Raw genomic sequence first — 16,539 nt, forward strand, 5'->3', positions numbered from 1 at the left:
TTTCATGAGTACAAGTTAGGTCCCGCTCTGAGCAGCCTGAAATGCCATTGCCCTGGTTTTTTTGGGGGGAAAGGATGAGCAGCATGACTGGAGCATCCTGCAGTGCAATGCCCCGTTCTGTCACAGGAAGGAAATTCGGCTCTGTCCCTGCACGAAGGAGGGATCTGCACTAAAAGGTTGCAAATTTAATTAAAGGCAGTAGAAGCAGGATTGCCCTGTGATATCTAAAATATCAGGGCAGTGTGATTTAACTCCTTGCAGCAGTAAGGGGTTAAATCACGCTGGCCTGATATTTTAGATATATCCTGCTGAAAGGGACTAAATCACACTCCCGCCCGCCGTGGGTGCGCTGAGCATTCCTAGACCTTCTTTCTCTAAATGCTGTGCTGGCCACATCCAAACGTGACCCAGGGCAGTGGATGCTCCCCGGTGACCTCGGGAGCGCCTTTCGGTGCGGTCCTGGAGCGCAGGGATGCTCCACATGAGCCGTGCCCGTGATGCTGCGGGTGCAGCCCCGGTGGGTCAGGCTCGGACCCGCTGCGGGCTCGGTGCCCTCTCCATCGGCCCCGAGCTGGGTTCTCCCACCTACGGGCACATTCGGGACCCGCAGCCGCGCTCAGGTGCGCTCTGGAACGCGCGTCAAGAACTGACCCGCTCCTGCCACGCGTGTCCGTCTGAGGGCAGCCCCACGGCCGCGTCGTGGCGTGCAGAGAAGGGCAGTCCGGGATGCAGGGATGCCCCAGGCCCGGGTCTTCCCGGAATTGCCGGGATTTGCGGCAGGGAGGGTTCGGGAGCGCGGGTCCGAGCGCGGGGCGCGGCCCCTTTAAGGGCGGCAGCGCGGGGGGGGGGCGCCCGCCCGCGTTCACACCTGGAGTGGGAAAGGGGGGCGGGCCCCGCCGCCCGTGATTGACGGACCGCGAACACCAATGGGACGGCGCGGCGCCGCGGAGGGGGGGGCTCCTGGCCAATGGCGGCGCGGCGGGGGCCGCCCGGCAGCCAATGGGCGGGCGCGCGGGGGGCGGCGCGGCTACATGTTGCGGTGTCGCCAACGTGGGTCCGCGGCGAGCGGCGCTCGGGCCGGGCGGCAGCGGCGGCGGCTGCGACCCCGCGGGAGCGCACCGGGACCGGCCGGCGCCCGCCGAGCCCGAGCCGTGCGGCGCGGAGCGGCAGGAGGAGGAGCAGCGACAGCAGCAGGCGGCGCTTCCCGCGGCGGGGACGCGGATTTGACCCGCCCGGCAGTGCCCGGTGGATGCCGGTGCCGTAGCGCTCCGCAGGGCCGGCGGCCGAGGCGATGCTGCGGGCGGCGGAGCGGCGCTGAGCGCTCCCGCCGCCTCCTCCTCTCGCCGCGGACGTTGCCCGGTGCCGGATACAAAATGGCGCTGCCGTCACGGGCGGCGGCGGCGCTGCTGCTGCTGGGGCTGCTGCGCTCGGCCGCCGGCGGCTGCCCCGCGGGCTGCGCCTGCGGCGGGGACACGCTGAGCTGCGGCGGGCTGGCTCTGCCCGCCGTGCCCCGGGACCTGCCCCGCTGGCCGCGGCACGTGTGAGTACCGGGGGCACCCGCGGGAACGGGGCGGGGGGATCGGGCAGCCAAAGCAGCGCTCTCTGGCTTGTTGTCAAGGCAGGAGAACTCAAAACAGAATTCCCCGCGAAACTCCGGGTTAAGCTTCACTTGAACAACTGGGCTGCGCGGTGCGGGATTTGTCCCGGGACCCGGTGTCCCCTCTGGCACCCACCGGGGTGGGGACGGGGAGGTGGAGGCGGCGGAGCGGTGCTGGTCCCGGCTGAAAGCTGCGGCTCCCTTCGGGGCTTGCCTCCGGTGTCCCTGAGGAAAGGGAGCCGGGAGCGGGCTTGGTCTCTAAGCGATGGGATCTGCTGGAGATAATGGCCAGCTCGGGCTCCCGAATCCTTATTAGGGCATCGTCCGTCCATCCATCCATCTGTCCGTCCGTCCGTCCGCGCCGTCCCGGGCTGCGGAGAGGGGCGCGCCCCAATCCGGACCCCAGCACCGCGGCCGCGCCCGCTCTTTTAGTGCTGGCTTTTAACGCTGCCAACTTTTTCGGCTGTGAAATTCGGGGAAAGAAAGGGAGGCGAGGGTTTCTGGGGAGTTTCGGTAAAACCCAGGTGTTTTCCAGCCGCGGCTGGCTGCGCTCCCTCCGTGCTCGCTGTAAAGCGAAGTCATTCAGCTGCGCTGTATCGTGTGTCCTGGGCGGCAGCGAGCTCAGAGCCCCGCACTTGGGGCTTGCTGCGGCACCCTGAGGTGTTTTTTATTACAAGAAAGGTGTTTTAAAGTGCTCAGGTTCGTGTCCAGGCGCAGGACGGTGTCTCTGCCATTTCCCGGTCAGCGCAGCGCGCTGTGTGACCGCTGCTCGGGGAAACCGAAATAAAACATCGGACACTTACCGCTCAGGAGATTCGGGGGGAAAAGTGTGCTCAGCATTGACAGTTCGAGTGGTTTAACAGTCCAGGAGGACTGAGAGTATCTGTATGCGCTCACAGACTTGTTAGAAAGCGTCCCGAACTGGTAGTTAACTTCGGGAAATCAGTATCCAGAAAGGGAAACAGCGCTTCTGCTGCGGGGCCTTTCTGCTGGTTGAACAGATTCATAAATTATCGAATCTCTGAAACCCCTGGTTGTAATAGATACTGCTCAGCCCGGCCAGGAGAGAGGATGGCCACTGAAGTGTTGCTGGAGATCATCCAGCTCCTTATTGAAAAGAATTATTAGAGGTTTGTCGGGTTTTCCTGGTGGTATTCACTTTTAGCTGCAGAAATGCCTTGTTTTACATTAAATTATCGTGTCTCGTATTGAGAGGAGCGTGTGGCCTCTGCTTTAAAGCCCTGACTCATCCCATTCACCTGTTGCTCTGAAGGATCTTTCCCTCACCTTTCAGAGCAAGTTTTTAATAATTCCAGCATTCCCATGCACCTCTTAAAACAGGACAGTGTATCTTTGGTTGGGCAAGGAAGGGCGTTAATAACCCCGACAAAATAAATTTATTGTTAGGTGTTTTTTCCGGAGTGCTAATACCCAGGAGTGTCTTTTTCAAATGGAGCAGGTTTTGGAATGTCTTGAGTTCGGTTCAAATTTTATTGGTGAAGGAACAGCACGTATAAATCTTCTGCTATGTACCCGTGGGCTGTTGATCTTTTAGACACGTAGAATACGATTTGTAACTTTGCATACTGAAACTAACCAAGAGTTGGTTAAATGATGGCTGTTGTATTTGAAAATACAACATTAAGGCTTTTTTTCCTCTCCATAGCTAGTGTAAAAAAGACGTTGAAGCTATTGCAAGTGCTTTTGTTTCTAATTATTAAAAGTTACTTAAAGTTACCTATTTCAGTTTAGAAGCGTGTTTTTCAGGCTTAGTGGGATCGTAAATGTTCATTTTTTGTGCAGAAAGTTGATAACTCACTTCTTCACTAGTTTAATGCTCTATATAAAAGCACCATGTGCTAGCGAAAAGTGCAATACTCTGTGCGAGTATCTCCGTTTCTTTTTGGATTTTTTTTGTTTTTAAAGAAAAAGAGGGGAAATGTGGCGATCCCCAGTGGTGCATGGCTGATGCAGGAGTACAGCCCAGGGTGTGCGGGTTCTCCAGCCATACATTTGGGGGGATCCAGGCGATGTTGGAGCTGCGCATCCCCATCTCCATCCCCGCTGGGCAGGCTGGGTCCCGCCGGAGCTGTTCGCTCCCCGCCGTGATAAGCTCGGGCATGTTGGATCGCTAATAGGAGACGAGATAAACCCCAGCTTCCAGCGGCTCTGGTGGCAGTGCTTTAACTTCATTAAGGCTCTATTGAACAGTCCCTCCTTAGCAGTTTATCTTTATTCCTAACGAGTGCCACAATGCCGGGGCAGCGCTCGGAGTCGGTTTTCAGCGTGTTGGAGATAAAGCTTTTGTTTGTCGGCTTGGAAATGCGGCTCGGCAGCCGGGGAGGCTTCTGGAACAGACTTAATCACGCCGCGTGTTTTGTCAACAGGACTATCAGTACCGAGGAAAAGCGCTTTTTGAAACTATTGTTGTTCCTCTGCTGGCTGCAGAGCTCGGAGCTGTCATTTTTTCTCCCGAGCTTTCAGAAGGAATAGCTGATACACAGTCGCTCACATTTAATGCAGTGTAGCATGGATGTTTTTCAGGGTTGTTTTTGATTTTTTTCTTCCTTAAAAGCAACAGGCAGCTGAGCACTGTGTAGCAGTTATATAAGTGTTCTTGCTGCACGGGGCACGTTGCAACACTGCCATGACCCATCCCGTCCTCGCAGCAGCACCAGCTGCAGCTGGGAAGGGGTTCCTGATCCTGGAAAGGGTGCACAGAGCTCCTTTGCAGTGCCTCCCTTTGGAGGTGCTTCGTGTCTTGTGGTGTTTAAGTCCGAAGTTTGTTTTTACAGTAGATTCTTATATGTGGCATCCAGTTGAGGGCTAAGTTTAAGTGCAGAACTCTAAGTGCCCCAAAAAAGCCAGGGCTTCAGCAGTGTTGGTGATGTGGCGCATCCTCTGCTTCTGTCTCTCCATCATCTTGATTTTTGAGGAGTGACAGAAGAGTATTTAGCATTTATATTTCCTTTAGACATCATGCATGACTGACGTTTTTTTCCTTTTCTATTTAGCGATAAAGCAACAATATTTTAGGTACAGCTTTTGGTGAGAAGATTTAGGGACAGTGAGGCTATGCTTGGATAGTGAATTCATTGCTAGCACGGTCTGCAGCAAAGAAAGTTTTTATTTTAAACAGAAGTATTGTAATGTGCATTTCTGACCCAAATGAGATATTTTGGGCTATATTGACCATCTGTGCATGGACCCTTCTGCCTCTGGGTCGGTGTGCGTGTGCCTGGCATGTCTGGGAGAAGGCTGCAGCCCCAGGAGAGCCGGGTTAAGAGCTGCTCTCCGTTTCCCAGGAAGGCTCCGGGGTTTGGTGTATGGATGAGCTGCCCCGAGGCACCAGCTGCGTGCGTGCTGGCTCTTTGCACGGTGCTGCTCTCCGGAGAGACCAGGGCAAAGCGCCTGAATGCTTTTTAAAGTCCTGTGGGTGCCTGCCAGTGGTTTCAGGCTCTGGAAGTGCATTTGAACTAGGAGTCAGGAGCAGTCGCTTTGTAGGCTCAAGTGCATACACACAAAGATTTTTGTTCAGTGAAACTTAATGTTTGTGCTCAAAATTACCTGTAAATTTCATGCTAAATTGGGTGTCAGGTCCTGTAGCTTTGCTTTCACATGTTAGGGTGGCTTCTTTGCTTGCTTGGTAAGGGGCTCTGCTGATGCTGGTTGCATGGGATTTTTTAAAATATTTTTTGGGGGGGGGGAGAGGGGCATAACTTGCTCTTGGGCTCTGGGGTAAGTCTGCTCCTGCAGATGCTGGAGGAGGAGGTGTGGGGGACTCTCCTGCTGGGAGGAGGGAGTGCTGCTGGCAGTACCTCTCCTGCCCGTCCTGCTTCCAGGCCTGCTGAAATAATGGAACAAAGATTAAGTCATGGTCACCCTGGGCTCCTGCCCTGCACAGCTGTGCAGCTCTCGGCGTGTGCCGACTGCCCAGGGGGTTTGGAGGATGCTTTGGGACAGGGATGTGCCTTGGTGCAGGTGGCTGGTGCCTCTGGCCACCCAAATACCCTGCTGGGTGGTGCTCCAAGGGGGTTTTCCTGCTCAGGTGGGACATGCTGGGAGCTGGAGGTGCTTGTGGAAGAACTCCTGCATGGCTTGCAGTGTCACACAGCTCTGGTGCTTCCTGGAGCTCTGTCCTTGCCAGTGGTCCTGCTCAGGACAGTCCCAGGGCTGAGCATGGCTCTGCGCCCTCAGCATTGCCGTGCCTGCCCTGATGGGGAACAGCAGAGCCTCTCCGGGCCGGCTGTTTCAGCACAAATAAATACATGTGCCTGCGAGTAAATCCACCCTTCCTGTGCGAACATGTGTCGGTGGATTCGCTGACCACCCTCAGCATGCCGCAGTATTTATTTATCAGTTCCTACGGGAGGGCAGCAGTTAACACAAACCCTCTCTGCATCTGCTGTCTGAGCTTCTCATCTCCATCCCACACTGAGCCACGGCCGGGGCAGAAATTGGCTCATCGGACTAGGATTAAATGTAAATACGAGCCTGATGAAGGAAAAAAATACCCCCACTTTAGAAGCCCTTCTGGCTCTGCAGAAGCCCCTGGCTTCTAGTGAAAAGCTTAGGACCTCCTCTGCATATTCCTGTCTCCTTTTGAGAAACTTCACGGCATTTAATCACTTTGAGACTTTTCCTCTCTGCAGTGACTGCAATTCGAAACGCAGGGGTCCCATACAAAAGAAGCAAGTGCTCAATGGGCTGTGTTAATATTCAGTGCCATTTACAATGGGTGCAGTTTGAAAAGCGGAGAATGGATGGTCTGGGAGCTGGGGGAGGAGGAGCTGCAGAGGGAAAATTCCCAGGACAGGGAAGCAGCATCTCAGTAGGCAGTAGAAAAAAAAAAAAAAACCAAAAAAAAAAAAACCCGAACACACCATCAAGTGTTCTCTAGAAAAATCAACTATTATGTGTTAGGTGCAGCTTAATATTTTTTTTCTTTGCTCGTGCAAAGTGCTCTGCAGTCTTCTGGATGTAAGGTTTGGGGGTGGCTGAGCTTTGCAGGATTTCCTGCTTGGAATTTAAGGAGCAAATGTGAGGTTGATTGTCTTATCCCTTGTTGGCATCAAGAACCTAAAAGTGGTAAACGAATATGTTTAGGACACCAGACACTTGAACAAAGCACTTCAGGTACTTAAATGCTTCCTCGAGCATGGGTGAGCTTTCACTTCCCCGCTTAAACTGCTGCTGGAGTTCTCTCTGGTGGGGATTTGGGCAGATGTGGAAGTTTTTGGAAGTGGGGCTTTATTTGCTGTGTGAGCCTCACCTGGTGCAGCACTGGGAGGATGGTCCCAGACTGCGGCTTCACTGCTGCAAGGGCTCAAGGTGGTTTCATGTTGAGGCAAATCCTGCAAGAACTGTCCCTGAAATGCCCTTCTGGCTGTGCTTGCACCTGGCTCATGAATAGAGGAGCATCTCCCATGCAGGGCAGCTGGGAATTGCTGAGTGCCACCCTGGGCATGCCCCAGCAGTGCCTGCCTTTGGCTCCTGAGAGCTTTGATCCATCCTAGAGGGGCTCAGGTTTTGCCTTGAACTTTGAGTGGTGCAAATTGGGATGATGGCTCCCATTGCTCGGTAGCCAGGTCTGCTCAGGGGTTGTGTATTGGCCCTGATTTGTGTATTGGCCCTGGCTGGTTTGTTAGCCGCACCCAGAAACTCTCAATTAGGGCTGCAGGGCTTTTAATTGATCTCGTTGGCTGCCCTGCCAGACACCTTGGATTGAGTTAGCTCAGCTCATCAGCTTTTAACACAATCATTTTGTGCTGCTAACCTAATCACCCAGTGTGACTCCCTTGTCTTGCAGCGCTGAGCTGGATGGGGTCATGTGGATGAATGCAGCACAGATAATTTAGACTGATGTTGCTTGGGAGAGCCATCTGTGGAAAATCCAGACTTCAGGTTGAGCAGCTCTGCAGGACCTGGGCTGAGCAGGAATTAGCACCTCATGCAGGGTGAGGGAGTGAGTTAAAATAAAATTTAGCTTTGGTGAATAACAGTAAATAAATAAAGCACCTTGGTCTGGATTGTGGTTTCATGAAATACCTGGGCACCCCCTGACAGCTCTTCCTTGCTGGTTTTTAGTGGCCTGTGAAGAAAGAAGCAGAGTGTGAGGCTCCAGGGTGTGCAGAAGAAACAAAGGGTTTCTTCTTGCACACCCGGTTTCCTGCTACGTCCAGGTCCAGCTATTAAATAATGTACTACAATTTTGTTTCCTAGCATGGATAGAGGCCTAAGTCAAGGACCTGGTGCCGTTGTGCTAATGCACCACATGAAATACCTATTATTGTTGTAGCTGAGTCATGCATTAATAGTTAACCAAGTGCTGTGCTGCAGCCCGAGTCCTGCAGCCCCAGCCTCCTCTGGCTTCAGAGCAGGACCACAACACATGTCCTGTGTTACACCCCCTCATTATGCTTTCAGCACGTTGTCTCTCAGGCCACAACCATATAATTTCGGAGATGTCTAGAAGCAGGCCCTACTATTCTGGGGACACCTCTCAAGACCTGATGACGTGTCACATCCAATTCCAGGAGCAGGGTTCACTTGGTTCCATTTTCACTTTGAGTAAGAATTGAAGGACAGGCTTCAAACTGTAGCCATCTGTGTAGCTTTTATTAACCATGCTGGGTGTGCAGAGAGAATAGTTGTTTGTTTGCACCTGCCATGGAAGTTTTGTAGCTTCTCACAGTGGCTTTGTGTAGATTTCGGGAGGAAAAGTGTAGGAGACTTAACAATTGAACAATGTGATATAGGGCTACAGATTCTTAAAATGTTATGTATAAGTTGCATTTTCAAATGCAGCTTATCTGCCTAAAGCTTTGTTCTGGAGATGGAAGTTCTATGTGCAAGAGAATTTGTCTCTTTTTTTTCCCCCTTCTTTCCAGGGTGGGACACAGGGTTTGGTAGTGTTGATGTTGCTGCTTATGATGAGGCAGTAACTTGTGTGAATTTTCCTTTGGGGTCTTTTCTTGGACCTGTTGGGGCAATCTCATTATTTTTTGAAATTAGCAGAGGTTCAGTCTTAAATGTAAATCTTGTAAATCCTACTCAGCTTTACTTGGTTGCATACTGCAGAAGGTGCCTGTTCTTAGAGGAATCCTTTCACATTAGAGAGCACACCGTCGTGAGCTCTGTGGCAATTTGGCTGTGAAATCTTGAAGTGAAAAGCTTTTTCTTAGACCACCTCCTCCAATTTTAAGGTTTTTTTTTCCTCTCTGTAGGAAGGCAGACAAACCCTTAGGTGCAAGGAGGAAATGAGAAATTCAGCATGCCAAGTCTGGGCACAGCTGCTTCCCACTTGCCCACACACACAGGGACAGGGATTTGTCCTCACCACTTAAATGTTTCTCTGGTTGCCCAAAGCCTGTGATTTTGGGATGGGCACTTTCCCGGACAGAACCCTGCTGTCTTTCAATGCTGTGAATGCTCTGGAGTTTACCATCAACACCAGCTACTCACAAACCTCTCCAAAATACTGACCTGCAAATTCCAAATACACTTTGCCTAGCTGGTGTTCAGACTGCTTTATAGCTTCACTTTCAGTGTGTTTTAACCTGCTGCATGCCAATATAAACACAAGTTTTCTATGTTATCTAAAAAATACTCTTAAAAAGTGCTGGCTGTCCAGCAGGGCAGGACATACAGCCTGTGTGGCAGGGCTGCTCCCCAGTGCAGATGGGGACTGGGGCTGAACTGATACAAGAAATTCACTTGGAGGTGACAGGTTGGGGCTGGATTGGTGGGAGATATTCCCTTGGTGGGTGTTGACTGTAGCTGTGTTTGTGGATGCAGTGCTAGAGGTGTCCTGTGTGTGTAGGAGCTCCACTGGGGTGTGGTGAGTGGGTGTATGTCCATATAGGAGTGGGGTGGTGGGAGATTTGAGCAGGGGGGAGGCTGCTGGTCTGTGGATTGTGTCCTGGGTAATAAAACAGCAATTGTAGGAAACGGCCTGGCTGGAGGCCCTGTGAAAAATTGCCCCCTAAATGTGTTCCAGTTGTCCAAACAGTGGTGCCTCTCCTCCTGAGCTGTGTGCAGGGGGAGCCTGGAGCTCTGCTGCTGCCTGGGGAGCAGCCCCAGGCACCCCTTGCTGCCTTTCTGCTGTGCCTCTGCCATCCACACAGCTTTCAGAGCTGTGGAAAAGTACCAGAAACTTTAGCATAGGTTTAAAAAATGTCCTCCAGCAGTCTGGACAGGATGAGCTCTTCTGCAGCAACCCATGGGCAGGCAGACTGAATTTGGCTGTTTCCCAGCACAAGGTGGTTGCTTTGAGATGGAGCTGGAAGGTGCATGGAGCAATGGATTTATTCCTTTCTCAGGAGACTTTGCAGCCTCAGGGAATGAGAAGAATGGAGGGGTATGGCAGGGATGTGTTGGCAATCAAGTCTGTCACTTGCAGGGGTGAGGAGGTGAGTATTGATCCTGGATGTTCTGCTTCTCTCATGCCCAGTTCCTTCTTTGCTCACCCACCTGCCTGGTGGTGGCAGAGGCAGAAATGGGCAGCAATGCCAGGTGCTGTGGCACAGGGCAGCTGTGACCTGCTGGGAGCATCCCATGCTCTGTTTGTCCATGTAACTCACTGCAAACCTTTGTCCCCTCCTGAACTGCAGCACAGCCACATCCACACTTGTATTTCATTTGTTTTGGCAATATGGGGCAGCTTCTCCTGTTTTAGGAGGTTTAAACAAACCATGTGATGTTTTATTTTGAAAGGTGTCATAATAGTTTGTGCTTTTTCTTTGCTAAGTGTATTTTTGTGCTGTTCCTGTCTGTTGGTCTATAAACAACTCTGTTCATTCTTTTTCCTCCTTAAACAAGTAATCTAAGTGAGAATTCCTGGCTTTTGAACACCTTTGGATTCTTTTGGAGTAGTGCATGCATTTTGCTTATAAATCAGTAAATAAAGGATAGTGTGGGGGTTTTTTTGACTTCTCTGAATTGTAAGGATTTATGAGAGTTGTTCCATCTTTGTTTCACATGGTTATAAACCTCTTGCGTATCTTCTCTCCCACTTTCCAACTTTTTTCATTGAGGTGGTGACCACCCAAAAGCTGTTGGGGTTGATTAAATTAAGGGGTTTGAATGACTGTTCATAAGGCTGGATAAATAAACTTTTTCTGTTACAATAGGTTAGAAAATAATTTTAGAATGGATGCCTCGGCAGACTCCACCTTTGCTGTGTGAGTGGGCAAGGAGAAGTTCTCTGCTTTGGGAGGAGGTCTGCAGCGCTGAGGCTTCACCCTGATTTCTGAGCACTTTTATCCAGAGTTGTCACCTGTTTTGCCTGCTGGACAAGGAGCTGGCAGCCTGTCCCTCCATCCCACAGGGATGCACTGGGACTCCATCAGCTCCTGCAGCTCTCAGTTTTTCCTGCTGTTATCTCTGTGAGGCTGAGCCCAGCTCCCCAGTGAAGGTGTTTGGCTTCTGGCTCCTTGGTGAGCTGAAGCTCTTCCAGGAGCTCTGGCTTCATCCTTGCTGACCCTACCAGCAGAGACATGTGCTGGTCTTTGAGTTAATTCCTTGGACAGAAACTTGTACAGATCTACCAGGATGTGTTAGGCTTGCACTGTCCACTTCAAACAACAGCTGGGTTTGCCTTCCCTGGTGCAATAATCTCTCTGAGGTAGGAACTGCTGTTTGCCCAGCTTTCCTGAGAGAGGAGGTTGTGCAGTTGTCCATGTGGCTGTTCTCTTCCCCCACAGCTTTTGATGCTGTTGGCCAACTTCACTTTAAGGGTGAACTCAAATTTGGAATTTCTGCCTCTCCCATGGGCAGCAGGCTGTATCCCCACTGAGGGAAGGGAAGCAGTGTGGGATTATCCTGTGTGAGAAATCAGTCTCTGTGGAGAGAGCAGTGCTGTTTAGCCATCCCTGCAGGAGAAGTGGGTGACAAAGTCCCAGCTGGGAGACAAAGCTGTGCTTACCCCTGATATCCGTTTGGTTAGGGAGCTGTTCAGAGTCTGGAATGGTGCTGGTGGTATCTGATATCCACAGGCAGGAGCAGAGGATTTGGTGCTGGGTTAGCCCTTGCGTTGTTCCTGTGAGCAGGGAATTGATGCCATGGAGAGAGCACCCAAATCCTGACCTATTTGGGGACCAGCATGGATTCCTCTGTGTCTAAAGTGCTGTCACCAGTGCAGTGGAGGAGCATCTCAGCCAAAGCAACAAGCTCTTGTGACTGCCACAGTCAGGGATTGCTTTTGGTGATGTGCTGCTCCTCTTGAGGCAGAATTTCCAGGAAGAAAGTGCCTTCCCAGCCTGCTGGGCATGGGACTGTCAGCATGGATGAGAAGGAATGGCCCTGGGTGTGTGCATCCCTCAGACTGCTCCTTCCCTTGCTGGCCACTCAGGGTTTGGGATTTCCAGCCCCTGTGGGGAGAAGGCAGAGCCATGCAGCTGGGCAGCATCCCTGGGAGATGCCAAATCACAGCCCTGGCTGTTCACCACAGCTTTTCTCTCGTGGTTCCTAGTGCTTTTCTCAAGTGTTACTACTTTGTGGTCGGCTTCACAAGGGCCTGAGCTGTCCTCTCTGCTGGCAGGGACACTGGGGCTGTGCTGCATCCCTCTGTGTGTGATAAGCACGCTGTGCTCAGGCTGCCCAGGCTCTGTGCCCTGCTGGTTACTTTGTTTGCTTCTCTCCCCAGCTGGGAATAGCTGAAAGGCAGAGCTTGAAGCACTGCAAGTTGTAATGCTGGCAGGGGGCTTGCTGGGGAAAGGGCTGTGCACTATTAAGCCATTTAGATTTGTCACAGATCTTTTTTTTTCAAGTCAAAAACACAAAAGCACTCTTTTAGAGGAGGATGAGGTGGCAGCTGAACACTTGGGGCTGTGTTAATTAATGTTGCTTTGTTTGTGAGATGCATGGTTAAAAGAGGAGGAATTCAGCACAGATTTACAGGTCTGTGCATTTGGAAAGAAAATGGGGAAGTGTCCCTGTCCAACAAGTTCCAATTGCTTCCTCTATGGTTTCCTGAGTAATTCTGACTGCTGGTTATAAACAATCTCTCTTGCCATGGCAGGGTGCATCATTCCCCAGATCTCCCTTTGGACCAGCACCTACCTGCCATCCCATCCCTGCTCCTGAGCTGGTGGCAGGGAAATTTCCAATCCTCTGGGAAGTCAGTTTCCTGAACACAGTGTGAGATAGACAAAAACAGCCACAGCCCTCATGGATTGGGATTGGGAGGGAATTGAAATGTGCATTGAAATATTTTGGGGGATTATGGTCTGTCATAACTGAAAAGCCTTTTGATGGTTTTCCTGCCTTTTAGGTTTGCAATGCAGAATTCCTCTTGACTTGTTTGAGTGGCTTTGGAGCCACCTGACTGTGCCAAACATGGAAGAGCAGAGCTGGTCCTTCTTTTGGCATTCCTGTGGTGTTGGGAAGGGGCTGCAGGATGCCCATTTAGGTCTGGACTATGGGGACAAGCCAGGCCCTGCAGCACCTCTCATTCTGCCAGGGCTTTACCATTCACTCTTGGCTATTTCCACTGAGGGCTTTCAAGCCAAGGTGAGCCAGCTCTGTGTGTTTGATGGTGTTTTGGGGCAGTATGTGGCTCTTTGACCCATGCCCATCCTGCCACCATGGTTGTTTTCCACCCTTGCTCTGCATTTCCAACCTTGCTCTGATGTAAATCATCCCTGCAGCCCTCACCTGCTGAGGTCTATGGGGACTTGTTGGGAAGCAGGGCAGGAATAAATCCAAGCTGGTGGAGGCAGGAATAAGTGCCAAGCTGCTGCAGGCAGGAGCTGGCCCTGCTTTGGTGACACTCCTCAGCTTGAAAATGGCCCTGTAATTAAAGTAGTGAAGATCCATCTCACCTAATGTAACCCTATAAACATTAGGCTTTATGGATACACTAGAGATTTAGTTTTCTCAGTTTTGTGGAGTGCAGTGGTTATTTCCAGAGGACAAGTCAAGAACTGTCCAGGAGCTATGCAAGCAAATGTCCAAGTGTGGCTTGTCCTTTATGGATGGGGGCATTGGGATGTGGTTGGATCCTGTCTGGAAGAAGAGACTCTGCCCAGAGCTTTTTCACAGCATGATCATCTCTGTAAGGGCCAAGAAAACCTGATCTGGAAGTCTGTTTTATTTGTTCATTCCTGACTCCAGCCCTGCTTTGAGGGGAGCACATGGAGGCCACCAGCCTTGCTGTCCTGGCACAGCCATGTTCCCCTCCTGAAGAAAGGGTTCAGGGTGATATTTGAAATGCAGCAGAAAACCCACACTTCCTTCAGAGTTTTGACTCTTGCATTTTTCATCTTGGGCAGGGTTTAAAGTTTTCTGCAGCATTCAAGGAAAGTTTTGGTTTCCCTTTGCCCACATGTCAGCATTCCTGAGCAAAGCAGCCTCAAGATTTGTGGAGCAAATTCTTGAAATTCTGCAAATGTTTTGAGCCAGAAAATGTTTTCAAAAACTGCCTGACCTAAGAAAGAGTTGGTAGGACTTGGGCATGGCTTAGGAAAAATGAATAAGGCATTTTTATCCCTCTTTAAATTCACATCATTCTGACCAAAACCACCATTCCCAGTCTTGAGAGCTGCTGCACTCTGCCACCGTGTTGTTCTTAAACCACAGCTGTGCTTATTTGAATAAACCAGATAAAGATACAGATTTTAAACTGAGCTTTTCCCTGTTCTTGCACTGACTTCCCCAGTGATCTGTGTGTCATTTAAATCTGAAAAGGAGTTTGGATGCTTCAAAGTGGACTTGAAAGAAAGGGAAGGGTGTGTGTGGCAACTCCTGCACCTGCAGGTGCTGCAAACCTGCTTAAGGCTCCTGGGAATGTTCTTCTCTGAATGTTCTCCTAGGGGTGATTTGGGTGTGCTGCCACCAGCACCCCATAGTTGTGCTCTGCAGCACCCAGGTTGCTGTTGTGGTCTCTTGTGGATGCTCCAAACATTGGGTTTATGATTTATGCACTGGATGTCTCCTGCCATGAGCTCTTTTTAGAGGCAGGACCACGAGTGAGCAGGAAGGGGATTGGGAGGCAGGAAGACTCCTGAGTTTGGGACCACAGATTTGTGTATCCCATAACCTTGTTTCTAAAGGTGAAACCCCAAAGCAGACCCATGGCTATTTTGGCCCAAGTATAGATTTTGTTTTAGTTTTCTTGCTGTTACTGTTTTTGTGAGCACATTCACGGTTCTAGGGGATTTTGGTATTGACATCTTCTCAGAGAAGGGGTCTGACTCAGACTGAAATTGCTGATTGATTCCCCTTTTTTGTCCTCCCCCTTTTTCCTGCTGAAGTCAAGAACCACTTCAAAGGCTCAGATGTGTTGGTGCCAGACGCCACACAGTTATTGTGAGGAGAATTTGAAATATAATTGAAAACAAACCTTTGTTCAGCCAGGCATATCTGGCTGTTGACTTTCACTCCCGACAGAGGTGGGTGCTCAGCCTCTTCTGCTAGATTTGATGTCTGCACACTTGTCATGATAGATGAATTGCCCCCGTGAATTTACATCTGGTAAAAGTTTGCAAAATCTGGAAAATGCGTATTTTCCTACCTAGGAACCCGCACTGACGCTCAAAAGTTGCCAGCATATTTGTGGAATTCCTTGCAGTAATAAAACACATCAAATTGGTCTTGGCAGGCTGATTTCAACAGAGATGCTCCAAGTCCAGGTTTCTCAGCTTGGCAAGCAGAGTTGTCCCACTTCCTTTTAAGACTCGTCTCTTCTGTGGGATATAAGGATATTGTTCAACGCAATTTCGAAAACATTTGTGAAAGCATGGCTAATACAGATGTCTGCACTCATTTCAGCTTTGTTTGCTGAGACAGCAGAGCCTGGTGTGGGAGCTTTGCAGCCCAGCTCAGCCAGTTCTCATGGTGAAGTCCAGGAGGCTGGAACTCCAAAAGAGCCCAGCAAACCTTTGCCCACAGCAGCCCTTGCTTGCCTGGCGCTGAGTACAAGCTGTTGTTTCATACCCCATAAAATGACATTTGCAAACATGGTCTGCAAGGTGCACCATGTGGTTTAGGTCCCTGTTTTTTGTATAAATTTTCTGTATAAATTTAGGGGTCTGTCTTGGATCAGAATTTGGACTGTGCTGGTGCACATTAACCCAGAGTTTTGCCCCAGGACTCGCGTGTGCCACTCCATGCTGTGTTATGGTGTCACCACCTGGGCATCATTTTGTCCCTCCTTGCTCCAGGTACCCAGATTTGACTTTCCTTTGTGCCAGGGTGATGGTCTGGGATCTAAAAGCCTTAGTACATGGGGTGCAGGGAGCTCAGTCTCTGCTGGAGGTTACTACTGCAGCCATATTTGGGTCCCTCTGGAATTTAATAGTTCTCACTGTGATTATGTTGCTGGATTTCGTGTTTCTTCTCCTTTTAATTTGCCTCCCCTACCAAAAACACCAGTCTCATTGCATATGGCTGCCTGTCTGTTGTTTATTATCTTTGCTGCACTGTGGTTAGTGCTCACACATGATATTTCTTTGGTTTCAGTACAGACTGAGCGGGTTGTCCGCCCCTGGATCCAAAAAATGTAAACTATTTACAAATGAAAAATACTCTCCCAGTTTGAAAGTGCTGTGTTGTCCCCTTTCCATCCAGCATGCGCACATTTGTCTGTTCTCCTGTAATCTCACTGATGTAAGTCCAGATTTCTAATAATTTATGGGACTGGGGGCTGTCTGGAGAAATTGTGATGGGACCATGTGCTCATGGGGGAGAACATGAAGCAATAGTGATAAAAAGTAATGGAAAAATGTTATTTGGCTGTGCTGCATTCAGTGCAGATATGGCCCCAAACTCAGATAATCCTTCCTACAGAGTTCAGGGATTCTTGATTTTGATTTTCCAGTTGGGCTCATCTCCATAATAAGCAACCCTTGAAAAACTGGGACAAAAAAACTTATTAGTGTGGCTTAAAATGGCCAGAGTGCTTTTTCTGGTACTCCTTGCAATTAAGCTGTGTTTGATCTGTT

The 16,539-nt window shown here is 50.4% G+C and overlaps 1 protein-coding gene across 1 annotated transcript in view; it reads left to right on the forward strand.

The window, feature by feature from the left end:
- The first annotated feature begins 999 nt into the window (after positions 1–999).
- Positions 1,000–16,539, forward strand: part of LRIG1 (leucine rich repeats and immunoglobulin like domains 1) — a 93,738-nt gene continuing 78,198 nt past the window's right edge. Inside the window, 4 exon segments of the mRNA XM_074550408.1 lie at positions 1,000–1,096; positions 1,099–1,243; positions 1,245–1,321; positions 1,324–1,540. Coding sequence (XP_074406509.1) covers positions 1,000–1,096; positions 1,099–1,243; positions 1,245–1,321; positions 1,324–1,540 — 536 coding nt within the window.

The sequence above is a fragment of the Zonotrichia albicollis genome, chromosome 12 (assembly GCF_047830755.1).
Source record: "Zonotrichia albicollis isolate bZonAlb1 chromosome 12, bZonAlb1.hap1, whole genome shotgun sequence".
NCBI classification, from domain to species: domain Eukaryota; kingdom Metazoa; phylum Chordata; class Aves; order Passeriformes; family Passerellidae; genus Zonotrichia; species Zonotrichia albicollis.